The sequence below is a fragment of the Choristoneura fumiferana genome, chromosome 30 (genome assembly GCF_025370935.1).
Source record: "Choristoneura fumiferana chromosome 30, NRCan_CFum_1, whole genome shotgun sequence".
Lineage (NCBI taxonomy): Eukaryota > Metazoa > Arthropoda > Insecta > Lepidoptera > Tortricidae > Choristoneura > Choristoneura fumiferana.
In genome coordinates, this window is record NC_133501.1 from 2,431,955 (window position 1) to 2,457,413 (window position 25,459).

General features: G+C 40.5%; 7 protein-coding genes across 12 annotated transcripts in view; 3 read left to right on the forward strand and 4 right to left on the reverse strand.

Moving 5' to 3' along the window:
• Nucleotides 1-3,873, reverse strand: part of LOC141444817 (uncharacterized) — a 62,281-nt gene extending 58,408 nt beyond the window's left edge. For all 4 annotated transcript variants that reach the window (XM_074110478.1, XM_074110477.1, XM_074110476.1 and 1 more), the window contains exon 1: nt 3,543-3,873. In XM_074110478.1, the coding sequence (XP_073966579.1) occupies nt 3,543-3,609 (67 nt within the window). In that variant the 5' untranslated portion in view covers nt 3,610-3,873. The remainder of the gene's footprint in view (nt 1-3,542) is intronic.
• A 551-nt stretch (nt 3,874-4,424) lies between these two features.
• On the forward strand, nt 4,425-5,004 carry LOC141444821 (protein LLP homolog). The gene has a single exon (XM_074110484.1). It carries the CDS (start codon nt 4,544-4,546, stop codon nt 4,964-4,966), a length of 423 nt encoding a protein of 140 aa, XP_073966585.1. The 5' UTR covers nt 4,425-4,543; the 3' UTR covers nt 4,967-5,004.
• An 852-nt stretch (nt 5,005-5,856) lies between these two features.
• LOC141444820 (uncharacterized) lies at nt 5,857-8,742 on the reverse strand. 2 transcript variants are annotated; one of them, XM_074110483.1, is made up of 3 exons: nt 8,658-8,742; nt 7,742-7,914; nt 5,857-7,411 (listed from the first exon to the last, which is right to left on the reverse strand). In XM_074110483.1, the coding sequence occupies exons 2-3, from the start codon at nt 7,892-7,894 to the stop codon at nt 7,271-7,273; spliced, it is 294 nt and encodes a 97-aa protein (XP_073966584.1). In that variant the 5' UTR covers nt 7,895-7,914; nt 8,658-8,742; the 3' UTR covers nt 5,857-7,270. The 2 variants fall into 2 exon arrangements, with proteins under 2 accessions (XP_073966584.1, XP_073966583.1); XM_074110482.1 differs by lacking the exon at nt 8,658-8,742 and having other exon boundaries at nt 7,742-8,544.
• Nucleotides 8,743-8,905: 163 nt separating this feature from the next.
• On the forward strand, nt 8,906-10,280 carry LOC141444819 (uncharacterized). The gene is made up of 2 exons (XM_074110480.1): nt 8,906-9,030; nt 9,128-10,280. Exons 1-2 carry the CDS (start codon nt 9,003-9,005, stop codon nt 10,255-10,257), a joined length of 1,158 nt encoding a protein of 385 aa, XP_073966581.1. The 5' UTR covers nt 8,906-9,002; the 3' UTR covers nt 10,258-10,280.
• Nucleotides 10,281-10,935: 655 nt separating this feature from the next.
• On the forward strand, nt 10,936-12,961 carry LOC141444930 (zinc finger protein 711-like). Of its 2 annotated transcripts, none has more exons than XM_074110706.1 (3): nt 10,936-11,084; nt 11,182-11,436; nt 11,930-12,961. In XM_074110706.1, the coding sequence occupies exons 2-3, from the start codon at nt 11,183-11,185 to the stop codon at nt 12,636-12,638; spliced, it is 963 nt and encodes a 320-aa protein (XP_073966807.1). In that variant the 5' UTR covers nt 10,936-11,084; nt 11,182; the 3' UTR covers nt 12,639-12,961. The 2 variants fall into 2 exon arrangements, with proteins under 2 accessions (XP_073966807.1, XP_073966806.1); XM_074110705.1 differs by having other exon boundaries at nt 10,936-11,075.
• Nucleotides 12,962-14,417: 1,456 nt separating this feature from the next.
• Nucleotides 14,418-23,192, reverse strand: LOC141444932 (uncharacterized). Its single transcript, XM_074110708.1, has 5 exons — nt 21,289-23,192; nt 19,990-20,355; nt 19,051-19,257; nt 18,601-18,682; nt 14,418-15,022 (listed from the first exon to the last, which is right to left on the reverse strand). Exons 1-5 carry the CDS (start codon nt 21,560-21,562, stop codon nt 14,899-14,901), a joined length of 1,053 nt encoding a protein of 350 aa, XP_073966809.1. The 5' UTR covers nt 21,563-23,192; the 3' UTR covers nt 14,418-14,898.
• A 2,040-nt stretch (nt 23,193-25,232) lies between these two features.
• Nucleotides 25,233-25,459, reverse strand: part of LOC141444692 (spermine oxidase-like) — a gene marked incomplete in the record, with an annotated part of 16,109 nt that continues 15,882 nt past the window's right edge. The window contains 1 exon segment of the mRNA XM_074110283.1: nt 25,233-25,448. Within this exon segment, the coding sequence (XP_073966384.1) occupies nt 25,417-25,448 (32 nt within the window).

The window sequence follows — 25,459 nt, forward strand, 5'->3', positions numbered from 1 at the left end:
CCTTATTCTGATCACATTCCACAAGAAAGTGAATAAGATCTTCAGTCTTATTACATCCCATACACAAAGGTGCTTGCACAACTCCCCACCCGGCACCCGACCAGGACCACCTCGCCTCGAGCGGTTATTATTCTTCATATGGATTTGTACGGGCATGCGCTCACTACATCAACTCAGTAGCGTCACCGGATCGCCTCACTCGCGAGGTTGCCACGCGCGGACGGCGAGTGGACCACTCGGTGATAATAGCCCGCAGCTCGCCGCCATAGTAACTACTAGGAAATTCGTGGACCACGCGAGGTCCACTGGTTGTCAACGCGGCGTCCACCCGTGGACCACCTGTCGACGAGTGGACGCCAAAAGTCGAGGCGGTGCTGGTCGGGTGCCGGGTGGCTCGGGTGGCTCTAATGAGCTGTGATCTTTAGCGTCTGTGCCCTATAGTAAAATGGTTGTTTTGGAAATGGATATGTTGTGCAAAAACAAATGCAGATACTGTAATAGTACATACACACGGGAAGGGGTAGGGGGAAGGCTAAGCAGATAAAATAATAAATAAAATAAATATCATGGGCAAATTCACACAGTAAGCTTAGCAAAGCTGTGTTATGGTACTAAGCAACGAATAAATAAAATTATATAGATAGATACATACTTAAATACATATTAAACAGGTTCTCTAACCACTAGGCCATCTGGTCGTCTAAATAGATATAGATAGGGATGCGAAGTCGGCAACCCCGCGTTCCGGCCGAGGCTTGTATAGTGCTTTTCTCAAACATGACATGAATAAATATAAAAAAAAAAAACAAGAAATGTGCTGGCGGGACGCTAGTCTCGTCGCCGTGTTGTGTGGCTGGTGGCGGGCGGCAGTTGCGGGCGGTGGTGCCGCAGCGAGCATTGAAACAAAAGACGGTCGCATTGCCGGCCGAGGGCGGGAAATTTGTATGAAATCTCTATGCAGGCCGCTAGAGTGACCGCGCGCAGGCAGGCAAGCCGCAGCGCCTGCAGCGCGATACTTCCCGGCCTATTATTTGTAACACAACGATAATATTTCATGTCATGTTTGAGAAAAGTGACATTAATTACGTCCGTAGGATGACGCACCGCATTTGAAGGATGCGGGGTCGCCACCGCGCCCGAAATGTATCAATTCCAAAAATAAACTGCGATTCGTAGATTAATGCACCCAAAACGAACTGACTCATCACATGTTGTTATTTTGTCTCAGTTTTCATGAAAAGGCACAATTGGGCAGTTTTCTGGTAAAAAAATAGTAGATTGTACAACCAGAGCATAAAACGAGCCATTTTACCCGAGAATTTCATATAGTAGATAGACACATCGAGGGGAAAATGGGTTTAATGCTCAAGTTTTACACTGTGTTTTTCACTGCGATTGTGAGGAGATGAAATAACAACAGTAGAAACATTGTTACTTTACTGGGTACTTTTTATTTTTCATGCACTGCTAATATAATTATAAATATTTAGTATTTATGATTTATTTTGAACTAGCTTTTGCCCGCGATTTCGTCCGCGTGGAATAGTAGGTACTTTGGGAAGTATTAAATTTATTTAGGAACCTATTTTGCACTTTATTTCGTATTAAGTGCCTAAATGCCAATTTCATGGTTTATCTTCGACAGCGAGACTTCCCACCTTATAAACTTTCATCCCTATTTCACCCTTAAAGCTTCTTTTTCGTAATAAACAAGATAGCCTATTGTTCTTTCCCATGTCTATTTCTATCTAATGTACCAATTTCATCAAAATCGTTCAGCGGTTTAGGCGTGAAAGCGTAAACAGACCGACAGACAGACAGAGTTACTTCGCATTTATAATATAGTATGGATATTACGGAAACATCCCACTAATAAATAATTATAAATAAAAAAGTAACTCTGTCTATATACCCTAAATTTTTACATCAATCCAAATCCAAATGTAGATGAAATGTAAATGTATAGGACCCTGAGAAGGACAGGATATTTTGACTCCAGAAAATAGCAGAATTCCTTCTAGATAGCGACAAATAAAATCTTTGCAGACAGAATTACATGTGTTTGTTACTCCTGCACACAAAGAGCTGGGCGGATTTGGATGGTATAGGTAGTACCACTGCCACCACAGTTGAGGTCACTACCTGATGAGCACACAAGAAAATGTCATTAAGATTGTTTTTTGGAATCTTTTTGTATTTTTTATTTCAATTCAAAATTTGTGGCGTTATCTGGGAAAAGGTGTCGGTATTGAAATTGAATAAAGAATTCTAAGAATTTTGAAATAAAATCCAAAATAACAAAGTAGGTCAACAACGTCTGCTAAATTTGTTAAAAAATGTCAGGACTTAGGAGGATATCTAATTTATATATTTTATATATTATATTATAAATGCGAAAGTAACTGTCTGTCTGTCTGTTACGCTTTCACGTCGAAACCACTGAACCGATTTTGATGAAATTTGGTATGTAGGTAGTTTGAACCCCAAGTATCAACATAGGATCTTTTATTCCGGTAAAGGGCGCCACCGCACGATAACCTAGATCCACGCAGACATAGTCGCGGGCAGAAGCTAGTAATTTATATTACAATATTTGAAAGTAATTAATTAGGAGACAAATGACCTCATTGAGTCACCCTCCCTTAGTATTTTAACCTGTAGGATTGAAGTTATAGATATAATGTGGGTGTTTTTTGTTTGATTTTTTTGGAAATCCAGGAATTCCAATCATGCAATAAGCAAGCAATGTTGCAGGTAAAGGCTACTCAAGACAAAATGTCGACTTCGGACAATAGAATTAACGATGAATGGATACAGACTAGTTTTTATATTTTATGTAGGTATGCCAGATTTGATGGCCACATGGCCAAGTGGTTAGAGAACCTGACTACAAAACTATGGGAATCCAAATTAACTGGAATCCAACCTAGTGGTCCGGAAGACTTTCAGAAAGACCATCATTGCTAAGACGAATGTGTCTCAAGGAACTTGACAGTCATTTTTAGAAATCAAAATATACTAACAATTATCTTAAATGTGAAAACTAGCTTAAAAAAGTAATTTAAAATAATAATAAAAAGTCATTTATATATTAAGTAACACATTATATGTTTGTATGAATCTTTGTTTACTACAATAGTCAGTTTTGTATAATTACAATTTCAATCAAGATAATGTGAATACCAATTATACACTATCTTTACTATGCCTAACAATAGTCGTGTGTGAATGATAAACAAACAGACGCGTAGCGTCCTTTGGGCATGAATACAAATGCCAAGCAAAAAAATATGTAAATAAAAACAATATGGAGGTAGACTGATATTACTGAATTGAGGATGATATGGCATTTACAATAATCTGGGATCACGCGAAACGTTGTTAAATAATCCCGACAAGTACTTTATCACTTGAAGATGAATCAAACAATGGCAAATTATGAAATTAAAAACAACACGAGCTACTAATTTCGTGACACGAAAATGTAAATATACGTGATTGTGGTTGCTTTTTTTAACAAAATATAGACAAATTTAACTTACCATCTTGTACACATCCACTGTCGTCCATTTCTTGCTTTTCTTCACTATCAGCTACCAAGGACCCCATTTTATAAAGACAAAGTTTTTTTTTAAGTAACAAAACGAAGCTGTGAACACAAAGGAAGCAAACAAAGCGGCACTTGCTTAAGTTTAGGGGATGATGACCGTCACTACGTAAACAAAATGTGTTGGAATGATTCCAAAATTCTTAAGAAACACTAATGTATTTATTTCGTATACGGCACGGCCGGACGCAGTTATAATAATGTACTCTGTGGCCGGACGCGAGCAAAGCAAGCAAGCAAGCAAAGCAAACGCCAACCCGTGACAGTGTTGCCAAGATATGTTATTGATATGTTATAAAAAATATTTGTCGTAAAATATCAGAATATTGAAACAAGAAGCCGTATCAAATCATATTTTTCTAACAAATCGGGAAATAAAGTACAAGAGGTAGTTTTTTTCTGATTCGAGTCTTTACATAGGCGCAACAGAATTTATTTGTTTTTCAAGTAATGTACAATTAATACATAAATAATTATTCTAAATAATCGCTATGCACATTATTCCACCCTCAAAAATTTGTAATGCCCTGATAAACTTAAACATGGCAGTACCGAAACTGAATTGTCAAAAACAGTGCTGCTATTTAAAACAGTGTTGTAATATGACAATAAAAAAATCGGATTCAGGTTTTTAAAATCCTCTTGAAAGACTTTTCCCACTTCAGATCACTTCTGTCTGTCTGAGAAACCAATTCTCTAAAATAGTTAAGTCGGAAACATGGAATTTAAAATAGAAACTAGTTTGCATTAATGATCTGTCATTGATTGAATGACACGACACCACAGATTACTAATATGTACACACGATACAGACAGATCGGGAGGACGGACGGACACCTTTGCCGAGACGAGACCATATATTAAAAAAAAGTTCTTTTCATTTTGACAGGAGCTCGTGCTCCACGTTTGTTTTTATTTTCATTACGAAAACCAAAAATGGCGAAGTCCCTACGCAGTAGATGGAAGCGAAAATGCAGGGCCGTCAAGCGCGAACGTTACGCCGTAAAAGAACTCAGCCGATTAAAGAAGATGCTCGGAATAAAAGAAGAGGAAAAAGTGAAGGAAAGTGAGGTTATGGAATCTGAGCAGGTCATATTTTTGGATGCTGGAGAAATGAAAAATAAGAAGAAAAAACAGAAAGAACCCGAGCCTGAAGCTGAAGAAGACGTTGAAATGAGTTCAGACGACGAGAAAATCGAAGTAGAGGGCGAGGATGGCAAGAAAAGAGTATTTAACAGCAAAACAATGAAGGATCAGAATGGTCAGTACCCCGTATGGCTACACAAGCGTAAGATCGCGAAAATAAACAAGATCGGGAAGAAAAACGTGAAGAAACGAGCAAAGAAGAGGAGACGATAGTGTGTAGTTGGTATTTTATTAAAGTTAAGATCACAAAACCTTGTTTTATTTCACAATAATCAGTAAGTTTGTTTTTGAATCGCTAATATTAATCTGTAAAACTCTTGAGGTAAAACTACTACGAAACTTAAACTTGAATATTTGTCTGTGGAATCTCAAGTAGAGAACGAGAGTGGATCATTTTGAGTTTTTCAGAATTCTTGTATGAAATTATATTAGAAATTAACCACAAAGCTTTGCCATGAGGAAAGCTACACACATTGACAAAGCAACTCTACAGTATGCTAATCTCCCAGTCCAAATTTGGCTTAGATCCATAACCCAAGCTCTCTCATTCTCAAAGGAAGCATGTACCTAGAAACAGATGTATACATATAGCCCAATAACCAGTATTATATTAGTAAAGTTAAAGACTGAAAAGTATTATCTTCAGTGTCCCATTGTCCTTTGCAGCATCTTCAAGCTCCAATCTTTCATCCAAATTTTAGTAAAAATGTGCTTGGATAATATTATGAAGTACAGACACCTACATTAATATCTGGCAAGTCCTTCCAACCCTAGAAATAGACATATCTGGTATTTTATGTGCACACTTTGTTGTCAGATATTGGTGCTGAGGCCGTATTGCCTAACATTTTTCAACGCTCACAATCACAATCAAATGCCAGTCTTTGTATACAAAATCTCTCATTTGATTGCAACTGCGGTCATCAGAAAAGTTAGGCACTACAACCTCTGGTGATGGTACACTATACTTAATTGCATACCATGCAATGTCTGCTCAATAAATGCAGTATCAATATCTTTGTAGTTGACTGTACAAGTTCAAAATGACTTCTTTTTCATTTGGTTTTCTGGGTTTGGGGTTCAATATAAAATAAAACTATAAATCACCAAAAAAGAGCATATGTTTAAACCTTATTCATACAAACTATGCTAAAGAAAGTTGACAGTACAGTTGTTGTTGTTGTTTCTTTAAAAAAATATGGCTCTGTCCATCGGAGGACAATTTTGCCTGTGTCTAGTAGTTTTTGCCGTTGTACGGTAAAAAAATTCTAGAAAACGAAATATGAGAGGTAATCGACAGTACAGTTGAAACTGAATTGTGTACTAAAGCGGGACCTTATCATAATCACTTTCGCTATGATGGCAGATGTCAATATGACATGAGTAGCAAAGGTTTCGCCCTGGTATGCGATTCAGTTTCTTTGACTGTTACATGTAGTCTTAATCTCAAATAGAAAAAATAAACTGTATTATCACCTCTAGATAAGTATCATCAAAATATTCCTTCATAGCTGGTTTTCATTTCATAAAATGCTTTTAGTATCACAGTAGACAAGCAGTAGACTCAAGATATTTAGACACATCCAGCCATGTAAATAGGTCCACCGGACTCCCAATTCCCTGTCATCCTGTCTTGCATGCATGCCTTAAGTGCATTCAAAATTTCCAGATATTACAATGCAAACAACATGAAATAGCATATTACAATGGATGTGTTTTATTTATTATTTATATTATTAAGCAGGCAGTTGGAAGCAACCGATAAATACATATATTTTTATTACTTACCTAACAGGAACATATTTGATACAATACTAAGCCGAAAGCCTAATAGCTGTAGATGCGTGTTCCTTGGTCGTATTCTTTGTACTGCTAATATGTTAGACCAAAACTAGCCTGTTGGTGTAAATAAATAATGAGGCAGGTACCCCCCCCTTTTCCCACAATTGTTGTTTGCCAAATGTTTAATTTCCCAACTATCAAATTTCTCCAAAACCAAAAATTTTTTTCAGTGTATTTTCTTATGCTTTTATGAAACACAAGGGTAGGTTTGTTTTATGAGTTCCGAAAAAAAATGGTTTTAGACAAAATCTTTAACATAATTATTAAAATTATTTTTCTTTATCTTTAGTAGGGTAATGAAAGATTTGGCAAACAAGAATGTGCGAAAAGGCAAAGAACCACTGGGGCATTTAACTTTACAAATTCTAGTGCTTAGGGAATGCCTTCATTTGATCAGTGTTGGATCTACAAAGTTTGCAAACAAGAGGGCAATAGTGAATTTGGGCACCATTGCTTAGTGTTGCTGTCCTATGGGCCAATTTGCTTAATAAAATACAAGCTAATAATATTAGTGAATTTCCATACAAAAAAACGAATACTATTTACTAGTACTTTGTCATGCAACTGGGCCCTGGTATCCAGTTTGCAGCCTAAGGAAGAATAAATCCCATGTAAAGAAATCTTAACTGAATTTAGTTTAATTTTAAATCATGTTTCCTGTTGACCTCTTAACAATTAGTAAGGTTTGTATGTGGTAGCTTTCATCTCGGCCTTCTGAAGAAGATCCTTGTGGGTGTCGGAGCTGACATGCCGAGCCAGGAACTGTGTTGTCACTACCACATTGCATATTGAGCAGTACATGTCATTGTAGGATAGCTGGAACACAAGTTTAATGTGAAGTTTCATAAAAAAAAACTAAGTAAATATCTTTGAATTATAACACAAGACACTCGCTCGATTCACCGCGTATAACTACGGTGCCAGGGGGCGCTCCTCTGAAAATCGAAGTTCGTATCGTACCGTGCCTATCGCTCTCGCATTAAACAATATTAGCGTGAGCGGGACGGCAAGATAAGAAGTTCGAATTTTACATTTCGTAACAGACGGGAATAATGCGCGCGATTGAAATGAAGCCGCGAACAAGGCAAATCGGATCCTCATGGATCGCGGGTGGCTCGCCTGCGTATTTATATACAAGAATAATACCTTGCGCAATAAGTTTTCAGAAAACTCTTCTAAATGCGGGTGTAGTTCCATACACTTGAGATGTTTCTGCGAACTCATATGAGCCTCCTTGGATTTGCTGTTTAATTCTATTTCTGTCCCGCAGAAGACGCATTTATACATATTTCCAGCCATTAATATGCCGTGGTACGAATCTGAAGATATAACGAGTTTTCTGCAGTCTTTCAAAGTCAGAATCACATTCTGGCTGTCGGTAATTATCAAATTGGAAGGCGGTTTTTGAATCTTGTTTAACGACTTCGGCTGACGTAAGGCTGGTGTCGACGCAGACATTGTTAAGAAGAACAGATTTTACAATATCTTAGAAATAATCAACTGAAACACTGACTAATTGAAGTTTGAAGGTAGAATTAGCAAGAAAGCAAATAAATCCAACCAAGCAAGCAATGCAGTGGGGCTACTACGAAATTCGAAGTTCGTGTCGTTCCGTCTCTCTCACGCTTATACTATTTAATACAAAAGTGAGAGGGACAGTACGATACGAACTCCGATTTTCGAATATCGAAATAATCTCGCAGACGAAAGTAAAGTAGTGAAGAGTGAAACTTCAATTCAATCAAAGTTTGTTTCCGGATCCGGATATTATTTTTGTGTATGGTGTTATGGTTGGATAGTGTTGTTTATAGTCATGTTGTATTTATTTTACGATTCCATTTAGAGTATATTGGACTTGAAAACATATGAAAATTACAATTAACAAAAGAAAGAGATGTACAAAGGCGAACTTATCCCTTAAAGAGAGTTCGGCCAATGCAAGCTGAACCTAATCAATTTTACATAATTTCTGAGCATGTGACCTTTTCTTAATAATATTCGGAAATCTCCCAATATATAAGTTACTCTATGTTCGGAAATATCTGTGCACATCCTTGCTCACTTGAGTAGAGGCAGTGGTAAGATAAACATGTATTATTTTCTTGACTCTTGACTTATGATGAATGACGTGAAATAAGTAGGTACTGCAGGTACTGAAACTCGAACGAAGTTCGTGTCGTGCGGTATTAAATAGTATAAGTTCTTTGAGTTTATGTTTAGTAGCGCTGTAACATTTCAGAAGGACGAAAAAGTAGTTCTACCAATTTTAAATATGTTACCTTCAATAAATATATTTCACGAGGTAATAAAGTATTTATGTTCTTCTTGTGATCGAAATACATAAAACCTTAGAACCGATATTTTATACGAATAAATTATAAAGAATAAAAGAAATGTTTTGACGAAAATGAAACTTTCTTCGTACTTCTTAACGTGTGAGTAAAATCGAGCACTAATAAACTTATTACTTTAGTTTGAATACTTAGTTTATTTACCTATTTAAATGAGTACCAATTAATATTTTTATTTCAGTATTTATTATAAAAGTTACATTTTGCAAATACCATCAAAAACATAATCACGATTCAGAAAGCTTAGAAGGTGATGCATTAATAGATAAAATACTAGCATCAGACAAATTTCATGAACTCGCTGATAAAATAGTAGACAAAGCAGTAGAAAAAATAAACAACCAGCAATCGGCTGTAACCATTCTAGCTTCAAATGACCCTGAAATAGAAACCAAGAAAAGTAACGTTAACCCGAATCCCGAATTTAAGTCGCTACGGGACTTAGAAAAGAAAAATGGTAAACCAGAAAAGAAGTCCAAAAAAAGTCAAAAACGGCTTACTTACAAGCCAGGCAAGATTGACATTGTAGCAGTTATGCAGAAAAAAATATTACATTCAGATGATCTAACTTTTAGATACGATCGATTTACAAGAAACAACAGGGCCGTTACCGTTTCTGATAACCCACTGGCTGAAAAGAAGAATACTGAAAAAGCTAATTTAAATGTAGAAAAAGAAAACGAAGAATCTACGACCAACCACAAAATTATAAAGAAACCAAGCGCAGACGGCAATAGCGAAGAACAAAATAAAAGTGGAACTGACGAAGAAAGCAATAGCGAGGAAAGTGATCGCGGTGAAAAAACAACTCCCAATGATTTGAGCATAGAAAGTACAAAATTAGCCGATCCTGATACCAGGCCGGTCACAAAGCCGGAAAGTGACAATCCCTTCGGCAATGAAAAGGTTATTATCTGGAAAGGAAGTCATAATGACAATGATGACAACGATAGCGAAGATAAGTCAAATGATGAAGACAAACAAGAAACAAAGCAGACCACTCCTCAAGGAACCACAGAGATAACACGCGGAAAAGAAACTACAAAAATGCCTCACTTGTTTAGAGCTGAGACGGTATCCACTTCTACTCTTAAGGACAAAAAAGACAATGAAGTACTCGTAGACGATAACGCTGATTATGAGAACGATGATCTAGAAGATATCAAAGTAGAGCAGAAAGATATTAATAATAAAACTAAAAAAATTGTCAGGAGAGAAGGAGATAGAACGTATGTCTTAAAGGACTCATCAGACTATCTGGAGTATCATGAGGAATTGGCCAAGATAAAAAAAAACTCAACGTTGATTTAACTGAAATAAATTAAATAACACCATTCGTTTTTTATTTATCTCCTATGTACACACGGCAGCGTATCAATCAAGCCAACGTAAAATTTTAAAAGAATGCATTTGAGTGATTACTATTACTACTACATCCGGGATTTATCACGTTGACAATGAGTTCGACTTTGGACTACCTATAGACTCTCGTTCGTAATCTCTTGTTTACCGCCCTTAAGAATCAATATACTATTAAAATCTCCTTGGTAATAATATTCGCACCTTACCTTCAGAATTGTCTTGACTCAATACGAAATAATGTAATTTTTAAACTATACGACTACCTAGTTCTTTTGGTGCATAAAGTTTATTTTATTATTGAAATGTCATCATTTCGAATTAAGTCAGTAAAATCGTAAAACGTGGCGAAAACCGAAACTAGAAAACGCGACTACCTATATTCCTTGCTAAACTTTTTACTTTTTTCCTTTCGCCTTGAATGTTGTTGTTTGCCGATTACTTTGAGTATACTCTAAGCGATTACCTAAAGTATTGCCTAAATATTCAAAAGTGGAAAAAATACATAGCAAGTTTTCTTAGCTTTATTATTAAATAAGTTGAAATGTTTACTAGTATAATTTTGAAATTGAAAGCATAACGCATTCTTTCTATCTCTTATTTGGTCTCAACAGGTGAAGCTGCATGGGATTAACTCTTTTGCCTTTTCCAAACGGAAACATAAGATTAAAAATATATCCAAACATCAACAAAAATTTGAGATCGTGGGCTTTTGTGGGCTTTTGTTTTATGATAATTCTTCGAAATATTGAAATAAAAGTGGTTAACAGGTAATATAGGTCTGCTTCATAAAGAAATAATATTTATTTACTTAAAATGGTATTATTACAGGTTGCAGGTACCTAATGAGAAATTGTTTCATTTCTAATCTTTTAGAATGGAATCCTTCAGTGGAGCTCCGGTATTTATCGATGTAGAGCGGAACCAGGAGCAATTTTTACTCGCCCAAGAGATTTGCCGAACTATCATGCAGCAGGAAGTCTCGACAAATCAAGCCACTATTATACCAGTTGCTGTGTCGAGTCAAAATACATCGAATAACCAAACTGTTGTTGAGTCCACCCGCCCAAGTCGTACTAGACTTCAGTCGGCGCAGAAAACACCTAAAGCGACTGATCAGAGTTGTCCAGAGTAAGTTCATCAGTTATTCATTTGCTCATCTAAATTCACTTGTGTTAATAATAAGCTATTTATCCGGAATAATCACCTCTTAAGGTGATTGAGCAAGATTGACTAAAAACCTCTGTATTTACAGAAAATATAGGAAAAAATCTTAAAAAAAAATCATTCATTAATATTTTACTCTGAGTCAACCACTTTCAGAAGAAGTGATGTGGATTTACAAGTTCATTAGACAGGCCTTTGCATCCAGAGACTAGGTTTCGGCACAAGGGAGTGTAACATGTATCTGAGGCTCCCCATGAGGCTGGCATAGTCACATTTAGTGTACTATAAAGCCTTGTTAAAATACGATTAAAAAAAAAATACTTTGGGAAACAAGTAAAGTAAAAAAACGTTATTCCATTTAGTCCATCTATCAAAAATATTGGCCACATATTTTTTCTTTTGTCAATCAAAGTAATTTTTTTATCTCTAATTAAGAGTAAGTATATCTAATTTACAGTGTAAAATCAAAAGATGCAGGCAGCACCCTTCTAACCGTAGTGCCCCGACGTATCCGCTGCCCAGAATGCCACCGATACACAGCAGAAAATGAAGAAAAAATGCTGCGTCACATCAAAAAGGTTCACAAAGGAGAAAACCCTTTCCAATGTTACATGTGCGACTATAGCACATACAATAAAAGTTTATTCGAAGAGCATGTCAGAATACATCAAGGTATTAAACCCTTTAAATGTACACAATGCGACTACAAAAGTGCTTCTAAGAAGAACTTGAAGAAACATGAACTTATTCACCGTCCAAACAATCCGTTGAAATGCAACTGCGGTTTCATTGCTAGGCATCCACGGGCTCTAAAGAGGCATGAAGAATCTCACATCACTGGTGAATGGTTAAAATTTGACAGCTGCCGATTCAAATTCCGTGACATAGTGTCATTCGAGAAGCACAAGAAAATGCACAAGGCAAAGTGCCACATTTGTGAGTATACATCATGTTCTAAAATGTATCTAAAGAGGCATTTGCGAGAAGAGCATAGCTTGCCAGATAATTCGGCTGTTAAAAAGGAACAATTTACCTGTCAAATATGCGGGTGGATGTCCAGTACGATGGCCAAAATTTTGCTGCATCTGATACACCATCCGAAGCAAGAAGTTGATGAGAGTATCATAGATATTAGTATTTTGAGAAAGCATGGTATTATGACTTGATTGTACTAATTTATGAGCTCTGGAGCCTTAAAACCACTTTTCATCTTGCTCGCTCTTGGGAGGTTATTGGATCTCACGCTCACAAGTCGCTGTAAAGTGCGAGCGAGAGATCCGATAAGCTCAGATGATAATGATAGATACTGGTATAGCTACACTGTGATGGCTAGTTTCCTATGCAAAAAAATGTTATTTTATGCAAAAGTCATTGTTGAACGCCTGTTTATTGCTCGAAAGTATAATAGGACGCATAGATCCTACGATCAGACTGCAGTGTTATTTGTCCAATTTATGGTAAATTATTTATTACCGTACATGCTACAGTTTATCGTTAGTTCCGATGACGACTGACGAGACGACGTAATATTGGTGGTGGGTTTTCATAGCCCTAATTCATCTGTTCCGAATTTATCTATTCAAATTTTGATACTTACTGTTCCATTCAACGGTACAGTTTAAAAAAATCATACCTAAGTACAGTTTTCTCTCACACACGATACGACAAACGGTACCGATCGATACACAGATATAGATTACACTAGATAACGCAAGCACCTCAATCTGTATGAAAACCAACCGTGTCACTTTTTACCCGACTGCCTGAAGGAGGGTTATGTTTTTCGAGCGTATGTATGTATGTGGGTATGTATGTCCATTTCTTTGGTCCTCGCTGCAGCCTAAACGGCTTTTGACATATAAGGTATCATTGGATTCGTCATAACTGTCGGAGTGACATAGGCTACATAATATTTCAATATGGCGTCTGCGAAAAAAAAATGGCGGAGGAATGAAAAAAAAAATTGTATTGTAACAATATGGGTATCAAATGAAAGCTAATAATTAGCCCATTAAAAATATTAGTGGTCTAGAATTCTATTAAGTAGCTAATTTAAAGTTCAACAGTCGGGACCCATTTAAATCGTGAAGCTCAAAAACTCTTAGTAATGGGTCCCGACTGTTGAACTTTAAATTAGCTACTTAACAGAATTCTAGACCACTAGACTTATTTTGTTCCTTTTAGTTTTGGCAGTCGGGTTTTTTGATTTTTTTAATTTAATGTTTTTTTATATGTACTGTGACGTCTCAAGAGCGAATTAGCGATGTGAATTCCCCGATGTCCGCGCAAAATCGATTCAAATGCGCTGACCGCCCGCGCCGTGGGGCTCGACACAGTCACTAGTCATGATTAGTCAGTTAGCTGTCAGTCTTTGTATGGGGCCAACCCCGACGTTTGTTTGGGGTTCGGACACGCGAACTAGATGCATTTGCGTAATCTAGTATAATCTATATCTGTGGATCGATAGCATTTTTCGTAGTCTGTGCGCTCTAGTAAAGTAATCTAGATAAATACTCAAAGGTTTTTTTTGGTAATTAATGTTAGGTCACAAAACTCCCCAAAATATCACATCCCTAACTATTTTACTCTAAATTTTATTAGCCAAAAAAACAATTCTCAAAACAATTTATCGCAATTTTGCAGTTTACAAAAGCCTTTATTTCTCATATGATACAAGTGGAAAAACATTTAAATTCCAAAATAAAAAAAAAACATTCTGTATCTATAGCCTCCTAACGCACTGAGTCCTTTATTATTCCCTCAATGGCGGCCTTAGGGCTTGGGGCAATATACTTAAAGGACTTATTGTAATTTGAACTTCAAACTTTATCATAAATGACAAAAAGTTTGATGTTCATATATCAAAAATTTGACTTGGGCGTTAGGAGGATAGAGCTAAAGTTTTTCCATACAAAACTTTTTTTTTAATTAAAATATTTTTTGACGTATCGTAGCGTAGTAGTTAACAGTACAGATGTGCAAGTTGCGTAAAGTTTCCAAAAAGTCGGAAATGTTCTCGGAAATTTCTGGAAATTTTTACTAGGTTTATATAATATAGGAAGTTTAAATTTAAGAAACGAAAATTTTCAATCCCGCATGTAAAATTGTGAGAAGTTTCCGAAATTTTGGAAAGTATTTTAGCGATTCCTAGCGCCATCTAGTAAGCAACTATAGAAACCCCAATCCAGTCCTATACCATGCTATCGAAGTTTCACAACTCTGACGCATATGTAGCTACAAGCTCCGACGCTCGTCCTTCGGACTTCGGTCCCCCATAACACCTGCCTGGAGATCGATCTCTATTGGAGCCTACCCCAACAGTTTCGTTTGGCACATCAGTACAGTAGTAAACAGTAGCCTAAATTTATAGTACAGGATTTGTTTAATAGCATGTATTTCCGACATTGTTAGGGCTTCAGTTGTTTGCTACCCAAAGCCCGGGACCCTCTCGTAGGGCTCCATAATGTGCGAGGGCTTCTGATCCCCCATAAGCCAGCCGTAGTGCCCCATGGACGACGCGGACTCCGCGAACGTCGCGAAGTTCATGTACCTGCAAAGATTACCATAAGACATTAATGCTAATATCACTTCGCCTAAAAACAGTTTGGTCTGAGCAGAGTCGAACCAATTGATTTCTGACCCACCCTAGAATGTTCTCAGAGTAAGTGCCACAATGAATTCCTTTGTCCAGCAATGCAATGTCACTATGACCTTTTCTACGAAAAGGTTTCACAGTAGCCACGGTCTAAGAAGCAACTGGTCTGTGTAGCAAGTGGTCTAAGAAGCAACTGGTCTATGTAGCAAGTGGTCTAAGAAGCAACTGGTCTATGTAGCAAGTGGTCTAAGAAGCAACTGGTCCTTTTTTTTTGTGCCATGTTCCGCCTCTGATGGGCAAAGCGCTCTCGTGTGGCCCAGCGCCATGCACCTATAGCAGCGCATGGGTAGGGCCTGTACTGGCGTGATGGTGGCCGTATTCCAGCCGACTGTCACCTTCCTGAAGTTGGCGATGACCTTAGCGGCCGCCGCTGGACATCTAATAAGGGCCGAGCATTGCCCCCATAAGCTGGTTCTTATTTCCCCAACTTTAACTTGTTCGGGAGGGCAGCCTCCCTTAGCCGCAATAGCGGCTGCCACCTCGTCGAGCCACGGTTTCGTCCAGGCCAGAGATCCTTAGATCAACCGTTTTGGTTGGCCTAGTGATCTCCGCCTGGTCACCAATTACCGCACGCAGTTTTTCCGCGAGGAGATCTGCGAGCTTTTCCGGCTCCTCGCCTGTCATCTCCATCAGTCTGGAGCCGGTCATGGTGGTTTTCACCTTGACCGACTCCAGACCGATCTCCGCCAGTTTAATATTGGCTCTGGCCTTGGCTAAGAGCGCGGCATAGGTGGTCTGGGTGCCCTCCCTTAGCGTAAGGACCACTGCTGCCGTGCGCGGGGGTGATTTTAATTGTGCGTGGCTGCGGCTTCTTGGGCGGGGTTGGTTTGGTCGGTTGATTGGGGGCTTTCCCCTTCCTCCCCCTTCCTCTCACCACCGTGGTCCACGGCGTGGGGTCTTCGTCCTCGGCCGATTGGGCAAGTGCATTAGGCGTCGCTGCCCCTGCGGATTTTTGACTCTCCTTCAGTAGGGGTTTGAACCGCTGATGTGCTGCAGCTTTTCCCCTACTGGCCAGCTTTCGTTGGCTGCTTCCAGTTATGGGTTCCTCTCGCCGGCTAGTTCCGGCCTTGGGTTGAGGCTGGGGCTTGGGCCCAGGTTTTGGCCCGTTGAGCCTCGTGCTGGGCTCTTTATGACCCCCCGGGGTGGAGTAGGGGGGGCGCCGGTTTCCTCGTTCCTCTGTTGGAAAGAAGTATCAAGTCCGCTCCCAGGTTGGATACGTGGGCGTGGCGGCGGCTTGTTGCTTTTGTCCGCTGCTAGGGGCGGCCTTAACACCGGTTCCGGTGGGAGGCGCGACTCCAAGTCCTCTAGGCGCGCGTTTATCATTCCCCCCAACGAAGTGAGGAGTTCACGCCTCATTTCCTCCATCGCTTCCCTGAAGGAGTACGCGTCAGTCTCTCCGGTGGCCGATGTTCTGGCCACTGCGACACGTTCCCTGCGCAGTTCCGAGAATGCCTCTTTGAACGCCTTCAGCTCTGCTCGGACGGCCTCCAGTTCCCGAGCGAGTCTGGTGTTGTCCGCGCAGAGTCGGCGCAGTTCGTCTTTGGCCGTCATGTGGCGCATCTCCTCGATGGCACGGAGAGCCCCAGCAGAGGCTTTATTTATAGCTCCGCGCACGCCCCCCTTGATTTTGCTACACTTCTGGACCTCTTCATACATTTCTGTTATGTGTCGAAGTGCAGTGTCGGCCAGAGTTTCTCGTGTCTCAGCAGGGGGGGGAGCTGGAAGGTACCCTTCCTCTTCATCGAGCTCCGCTGAGTCTAGAGGGTAGAGATACGGCTGGAGCTGGGCTACCGTCTCAGTTCCCTCTTCTTGGCGCTCATCCTCGTGGCTGGCCCTTGGGTCCGGTGTCGGCTGGCGTGGAGGGCCGCTTTTGGGCAACGATTGTGTCGTCACGCGACCCTTAGTGGTTTTCCATGCCAATACTGGGGTCTCCTCTATGTTGCGGTAACTCGGGTGACGGGTGAGCCCCTCGTCCGAGTCTCCCACAGACTCCAATTCTGAGCCCCACTGGTGGCTCTTGAGTGCACCTAGGGAGCGACTGCGCGCCGACTGGCGCCTGCCACTTGCGCCCCTGCGCGCAGAGCCGACCTTGGGCGACACGGGTCCCTCCACTATTGGTCCAGGGGGCCTCTTCCTCGTGGAGCCTACCACAGGCGTGCTCCCCAGGAAGACCTCGGGCAGGTCCGCCTCCAGCTCCATCCAGGCAGACGACCTCGCCTCCCCCTCCTCCGAATCGGATGCGTCCGAGATCGTCACGGGGCGCATAACTTCCACCCTTTTTTTCCCCCTTAAAGCTGGGAACTGTAGGCGGAAGCTGGCCACGTCCATGTTGGGGTCCTCCCCCAAAGGCTCATCATTGAGGCAAGTGCGCCGATCACGCTCCATCGCAGCCAGAGGGCCATCCTCCAGAGACAGCTCGCTCTGGGGGCCGGCCCTCTCGCTCTCAGTGCAGTCCTCCGTGAGTGCGTTTGGAGCCTCGGTTTCCGGAGTCCCGGCTTCTTCCGGCCTCCCCTCCCGCTCGCTGGCTCCGCGCTCCACTTCTGTTCGGCGGGTAAATCGTCCGAGGCTATCTCGCAACGTATGGCGCGAGACAGCCCCCTTTTCTCTTTTTTCCATTTTTTCGTTAGCTGGGTCGTCATGTTTTAGCGGGATCGTTCCTTTGTTCAAGCATGTGGTCGTCGGGTGGGAGTCGGAGCTCCCAAGTCCTGGGCTGTCGCCCTCAAAGTTCAATTTGTCCCCCCCAGAATACGAAGGGACTGACCGCGCGATGGCGGTGAGGGATTCTCCCGTTAGGGTACCCTCCTGGGGTAATGAATTCTTTATTGAACTTTCCATCATTGCGTCGTCCTTGTTTAGGCAGGTGGGGTCCTCCGGCTCAATTGGGGAGTAGAGCTCCTCTATGCTGTTAAGGGGTGAGTTCCCCCGCAGTATGATGCGCTGCTGCCCGCACTTCGTCGGCCTTCCGGTACGCTCTCTGACGAGAGCATAGTGTACCGGAAGCCAACCCACCGCCGCTGCATCCCCGTAGTCCCCTGCTGCAGGGGAGACGAGGAGCAGTTTGTGGCGCACCCTTTCACTAGGGCGCGCCTGCCCCGCCAGGCCCATAGTGGGCGCAACCGGGGCTGTGCCGCTCTTGGTCGCCCCCTCCCTTCGAGCTTAATGCTCGAAGTTCGAGGGCTCAAGGCCCCCACCACGACAAGGTGGCGACACCCGGGGGGGAAGCAACTGGTCCTAACCTAACCTAAAAGGTTAGGTTAGAGTTTCGTCAAGGCGCGAGGCGCCTCAGCTACGCGGAATAGGTGCTCCGCTAAACTTTGAGTCAAGGAATTAAATTAGACCACTTTCTACATAGACCAGTTGCTTCTTAGACCACTTTGCTACTTAGACCAAATTGGTGATTACTACTTATACCGGCTGTTTTTTAGCCGAAATCATACTAAATTGTATAGTTTGGATGGATAAAGTAAACTTACTTATTGCCCGCGCAGTAGGACCAAGCTGCATTAGAGGGTGGTCTCACCATCTCGTACTCCTCGTTAGGAGGTGGCTGGTACTCTGCAAACAAACCGGTGGCAGTTATCTTGATTTCTAAGAAAAAAAACTGCCAACAAAAAAACATGAAAATAATATTGGGTCCCATTGTGACTTAAGTCTGAATCTCATGGGTGGATCCTCCCTGTAGTGTGATCCATTTCCTAATCCGTCTCCCAGAGCGACCCATACCTAAACCATCTCTCAAAGCGATCCATACCTACCTAACTCGGCTCCCCAGAGCGACCCATACCTAATTCGTCTCCCAGAGCGACCCAACCCGGCTCCCAGACCCAGAGCGACCCATACCTAATTCGTCTCCCAGAGCGACCCATCCCGGCTCCAAGAGCGACCCATACCTAACCCGTCTTCAAGAGCGACCCATGCCTAACCTGTATCCCAGTGCAGGCAGTAATGGCGGTCCGCCTCACAATGGTTCACGAAGAACAGCAGCCGGTAGTACTTCCCCTCGCCGCGGTTCACATTCACACACACCGGTGAGTACACGTTCGGGCAGTGGTAGGGGCAGTTGTGACCGTCCGGGGCTTGCTCCACACCGTATGTCGTGCGCGGAGTACGGAGGCCGAGCTTTAGAGATTCTAGAAGTAAATTGGTTGGTTACACGAGAGAAGACCGTGCTTTAGAGATTCCGGGTGGGCAATGTAACAGGAGCAAAAAATTAAAACACAAGTTCTGCTACTCAAATAGAACTACTTTAGTTCTGCAACTTTCAAAAGTTGTAAAACTAAATAAGCTCAAGATGAAGAGTGGAAGCTGTGGTTTAATTTTTTGGTCCTGTTACAGGGCTCACCTTGTAGAAGTAAATTCGTTGGTTACAGGCAGATCTCTAGAAGTAAATTGGATGGTTACAGGAGGAAGACCGTGTTTTAGAGATTCTAGAAGTAAATATGGTTGGCTACACGAGGGAAGACCGCGTTTTAAAGATACTAGAAGTAAATTGGCTGGTACACGAGGGAAGGATGATTCTTAGGGTTATAAAAGTAAATTGGTTGGTTTCACGAGAGAACACCGAGTTTGAGAGATTCTCAATGTATTAAATTCGTTTGTTACGCGAGGGCAGACCCTGTTTTAGAGATTCTAGAAGTAAATTGGTTGGTTACACGAGTACACGCTCGTACAGTGGTATAGGTAGGGGCAGTTGTGACCATCCGAGGTATGCCAGTCGTGCAGGGTAGGGTACGGAGACCGAGTTTTAGAGTTTCTGACGGCGCGACGTCACGCTCCTATCCACGAAATTTGACTCTCTTTTTATTTATTTTTTAAATAAGGCAGCTTTAAAACAAAACATGTTTAGATACCTGCTAACTTACCAGAATCACCGCTTATATTTGTTTCGTTATTAGCTAGTTCGGTATTGTCATCAGTCGTCTGCTTAGTGTCATCAGTCATTACCTCAGTGACGTCAGTCGTTGATTCTACGTTATCGTTAGTCACTAGAGTATTGTCACCAGCTGTTACTGGGTTATCTGTTGATCCAATATTGTCTCCAGTAAGTCCAGTGTCAGGAGTTTTCTCGACGTTTGCTACACCAGTTTTATCATCAGCTAGTGTTTCAGTGTTTCCGTCAGTCGTCAGGTCAGAGACATTATAGTTTGTAGGTTGAGCTTTTTCGACTTCTTCGGCAAAACGTCGCAAGTTTTGTTTCTTGCATGATCCCACGTCCTTTATTGCCCATTCTGTAATAATACTAAAATTTATTTTGAAGTCATTTTTGCCTCGGAATATCTATAATCAAAATTATCTAATGATGTGTCCAGAGATCTGTATTAAATATTAATCCAGAGATCTGTATTAAATATTAATCCAATTTTCATATTTTGTTCAGTAATATAGTTCTTTTATAATTGTGTATGAAGCGATGTTGGCAACCTCTACACAAATTGAGTAACTCACTACAGGCTCTCATCATCCCAGCCTATATACGTCCTACTGCTGGGCACAGGCCTCGTCTCAGAATGAGAGAGCTTGGGCCGCAGTTCCTACGCGGGCCCGGCTCTATACTTGCTTTTTTCTTCACCTTTATAATGGTGGCCAGTGTCCGGTTCGAAGGACCACGTCGAAATCTCAGTGATGAGGCTGGTTTATCTATACTTATAAATATTAATTGATGTATCTAACTAATTGTTAGCACCATGAACTTATCTATACCACTATTTATTTATGTTTATTCCCCACCATTACAAAGATGATGAAGAAAAAAGTAGGGCAGAAGGTAGTGACATAAATTATCCTAGTCCTACTAATATTATAAATGTGAAAGTTTTTGAGTGAGTGAGTGAGTATGTTTGTTACTCCTTCAAGCAGAAACGGCTGGACGGATATGTATGAAATTTGATGTGTAGATAGCTGGACATCTGGAATAAAACATAGGCTACTTTTTATTCCGATATTCCCACGCGATAGGGATAAAATCTCGAAACAGCAACCGCTGGGCTCGACAGTCATGAAATTGGACATGATTGTTTTATTAAAATGAAATTTAATTAGATTTAATTTTAGGGAATTCCCACGGGAATTTTAAAAAATCCCGAAATTTTCTAATGATTTACGTGTGCGAAGCCGCGGGTAAACACTTGTATAATATAAACTTTGAAATGTACTTAACATACCTTTGCCAGGATACACGCACATATTGTACAAAAACAAAAAACAATTGTTGTCAAACTCCATAAACTGCAATTTCCCTTTCACTACTCGTACAGTGCACAAGGGCATATTACTGGTTAAACATATATCGTTTATTTTTCCACATATATCTTTTATTCTTTCGTTCTTTAAATGGACCGTTTCTGTGTTTTCAGTTAATATTTCTGCGGCATTGCAATATGAGAGTAAAAAGAAAATATAATATTTTATGATACTTTTTATAGCGCGTCGCAGCATGATTTGAACTGTTTTTTGTGTGATATATTATACTAGAGTTTAACCGCGGCTTTGCACGCGTAAACTATTCGATCTGGTAGTTACAATTGAATTTCCGGGATTTAACAAAATTCCCCTGGGAATTCCCAAAATTTATATCGTGGTTTTCATTGAAGTTGTGCCAAGAAAAAAAATCAAGACTAAGCGGTTGTTATTTCGAGATTTAATCCCTATCCCGTGGGAATATCGGGAGAAATAGTAACCTTTGTGTTATTTCAGACGTCCAGCTACCTACATAACAGATTTCATGACTCTAAGGCTACATACGCACTATGCGGCTAAACGTGCGGTTTGATTGAGCGCGCCGTCTCTTTCACAAGCGATATTTTGAAGAGGGAAGGCACGCTAAAACCGCGCGTAGTGCGTACGCAGCATAAGCCCAGCGGTTATTTCGAGATTTAATCCCTATCCCGTGGTCCTGTTTCAATCCAGGTTATAAACTAACTTTACGCCAAATTTTATTCAAATTCGTCCAGCCGTTTCCGCGTGAAGAAGTAACAAACATACTCACTCTAGATGATTAGTAACTAGCTTATTCCCGCAGCTTTGTCTCCTTAAACTTAAGCATTCACTTGAACAGAACATCGATCATTTGTTTTTAAGTTTGTCGAACTGAACGAACAGCAGGGCTACTACGAAATTCGAAAATCGAAGTTCGTGTCGTTCGGTCCCTCTGACACTTATACTATTTAATACGAGAGCGAAAGGGATACGATACGATTCGATTTTCGAACTTCGGAGTAAGCCCTCAGGGGGCTATTACGAAATTCGAAAATCAAAAATACAAACGTCAATTATTATTGCACTTTATTTAAATACTGTACGAAAGTACAAAATGTATACCATTTTCCATGTTTTTACTTTTTGTAGATTTTTACATAAATATTTTGTTTGTTACGTCACATTAAAATTAACAGAATAAAATTATAACAGGTTGTATTTTAAGTTAATATTCGTATAGACTTTAATAATAAATACATTGGCAATGAAAATTAGAGGATTTTTTATTAATTTCTGTCAAAACAATTAGTTTGAGTATAAAATCATTACTTTTCCTTTTGGCTTTGCAGTAGTCGAGAAAAAACGCGGGCTGGATAGGGGTTTCTAGACAGGGTAAATATCGCTAGATGGCGTTCGTATCGCGAAGTCCGTTTGACGTTTCGGTCTTGCTTGCGATTGGCTCATTTAATTATTCAACCAATGGGTGATACTCTTTCTCTGTCCGGATAATACCGACATGGAAGTACCATGTTTTTGTGTAAGCTCATGTCAGTTTCTATGGGTGTGTACTGTAAACAAAAAACAGGGTCGGTATTATCCGGGTCGGGAAAGAGTATCATCCCAACCAATCCCACACACGTGAGTGACGCAGATGTCAAAGTTGTCAACGAAGCTCACGCACGATACTGGCGCCAACTAGACGCACAGAAGCAAAGATTTGGTAGGTAGGTACCTAATATGCCAGTAGCAAAAAATAAGTTTGTATTTCATCATAATATTTGTATGAAAAAAAGGGGGGCGCTTGACAAATTTTTTTTTATGTGGTCATTAGAAACACAGTAAATGCAGGAACATTTTTTTACAGCTGAAAGCTAATTTTTTTTTTTTTCCTGAGAAAATTGTTACAGACCACTAGACTATTGAGCGAAGGATCACTCAGTAGTTCATTTGTCTGTCTGTCTTATAGGAATAAGAATCCATTTTTGCTTTTGAGGTACGGAGCTTTAACGGGTTAGTATCATTTCTTCTAAAAAAGCAGCTGGTCTAAAATTCTTTGACACAAGTCGATGGCTCCCATTCCGCGTGGCTGAGCTTCGCGCCGCGCCTTGACGCAACTCTAACCAAACATAGGTTTTATCAAGTTTTCGACAAAAACATGTTAAGTCTAGTTGCTTTTTAGACCACTTGCTACTTAGACTAGCTGGTTTTTTACACGAAGTAATATTATACCGCTTTAACAATGGCAAGTTTTGGCTTTTACAGTACAATTTGAGTATATTACAGATGGCAGTACGGTATATTACATTTTTCCTTATTATGATTATGACTAGTTTAATATAATTCATTTAGTCGCTAATTTGAAAAGATCGCGTATCTCAAATCAACACGTTAGCAAAATTGACTCTTAAAAATAATGTACATAAAGTTTACTCAGAATTATTGATTTTGACGTAGAAGCTTTTTTAAAAAGGAGTCGGTGACGATGTTACGCTTTATAAGTAGGTATACAAATATTAATTTAAGTAAACTTGGTAAACGATGTCAAATGACAGTTCAGTTAACAAATAAGAAAGTAAAATATTAAAAGAGTGGTTATTCAATTTCATATTAATATAAGTTTAAAATTATTTTCGACACCCGTTTTTTTTTGTTTTTTTTTTACTATTTTATAACAAAAAATATTTCATATATACAAAAAAAAACAGTTATTCTGCCGCCTTGGCTAGCATGGGTGTACAATTTTAAAAAATAAAACATGTCCTTTCATACAATCTATGTCCTAAAAAATTAAAAATAAATAAAAAGAACCAACTACACAGGTGCAGCTGTTCTTATCACGCTAGTAATAATTACCTCGACGTTTCCACCACATTGAAAATAGAAATACTATATTTGCTCTTCGTAAAGTACATAGAACATAATAAAAATACATTAAAAAAATACAATTTAAATTATGATTAGTTTTTTTTTTATTTTTTTTTATTTCAACTCCAAATTTGTTGCTGCTTCTTAAGTAGCGTAGTAGAAATAAGCAAACTGAGATATGTACGCATAGGAAAAAATCGTGTCTAGATTCCTGTCCAGCGGTGGTGTAGGGGTTATAGCACGCAGCACGGATTGCTGAGGACCTGGGTTCGATTCCCAGCGCTGGTCTCTTTTTCTGGTTTTTCTGTGCAACCATGTCTCAGGTTGTATTTTCGATATACAATTTAAACACTACGAAATTCGAAAATCGAAGTTCGCACCGTACCGTACTCGTACATTGCTTGCATTATGCATTGCATTACGTTGTTAGTGTTGTTTGTCGGTGTGATGGGGTGACAACTAAAAATTACAGGTGGTAGGACCTTGTGCATGGTCCCGCACCGCATTGCTACACATCTTGCTTCGCTAATCCGCGTGAGCAGCCATGCGCTTGCACTGTTTGTGTTTCGGCGTGGAGTAATAGACAGTCCGGTGGAAATTACTAGCAACTTGAGGGTTCCCATCTTAGGCCTTTAGGTTGGCAACGCGTAGCTTCCATACCCCCCTGGTGGTTGCTGAATGTTTTATGGGCGGTGGTGATCTCTTACCATCAGGAGACCCACATGCTCGTTTGCCATCTATTCGAATAAAAAAAAAAAATGACCAAGTGCGGGTAGTTCGAGATACGGGTGCCGGTACTTTTCGTGATTAGGTGAGGGTAGTTTGAAGAACTCGCACTGCTAAGCAGACATGACTTCCTACTTCAGCCTTCTCGTGACCACGGCCACTGCAATGTGGTCGAAACGTCGAGGTAAATATTACTAGCGTGATAAGTCCCGTGTTTGATATATAACTATGACTGAAAATTTAAACCGCGGCTTTAAATAGTTTAACTACTAGTATTGCGGTATTAACGCAATAGCCCTCCCTGCACCGTTCCCTCGCTGGCGCCGTGGACTGTGCTGAAGTGGTTCAAGTTGGTGGCCTCCCCGGCGAACAGCACGCGCGGCGCTCCCGCCGAGTCCGTCAGCGGAGCCCCGAGCCACGCGCGCGCGTCGGGGTACTGCGGCGTCAGGAGATTGTCGTAGCTGTAGCTGCCGCGTGTAAATGGGTTTGTGTACCATGTCGATCTAAAAACATAAGGTGAGTGTAAGAACATCCTCTACTAGAGCC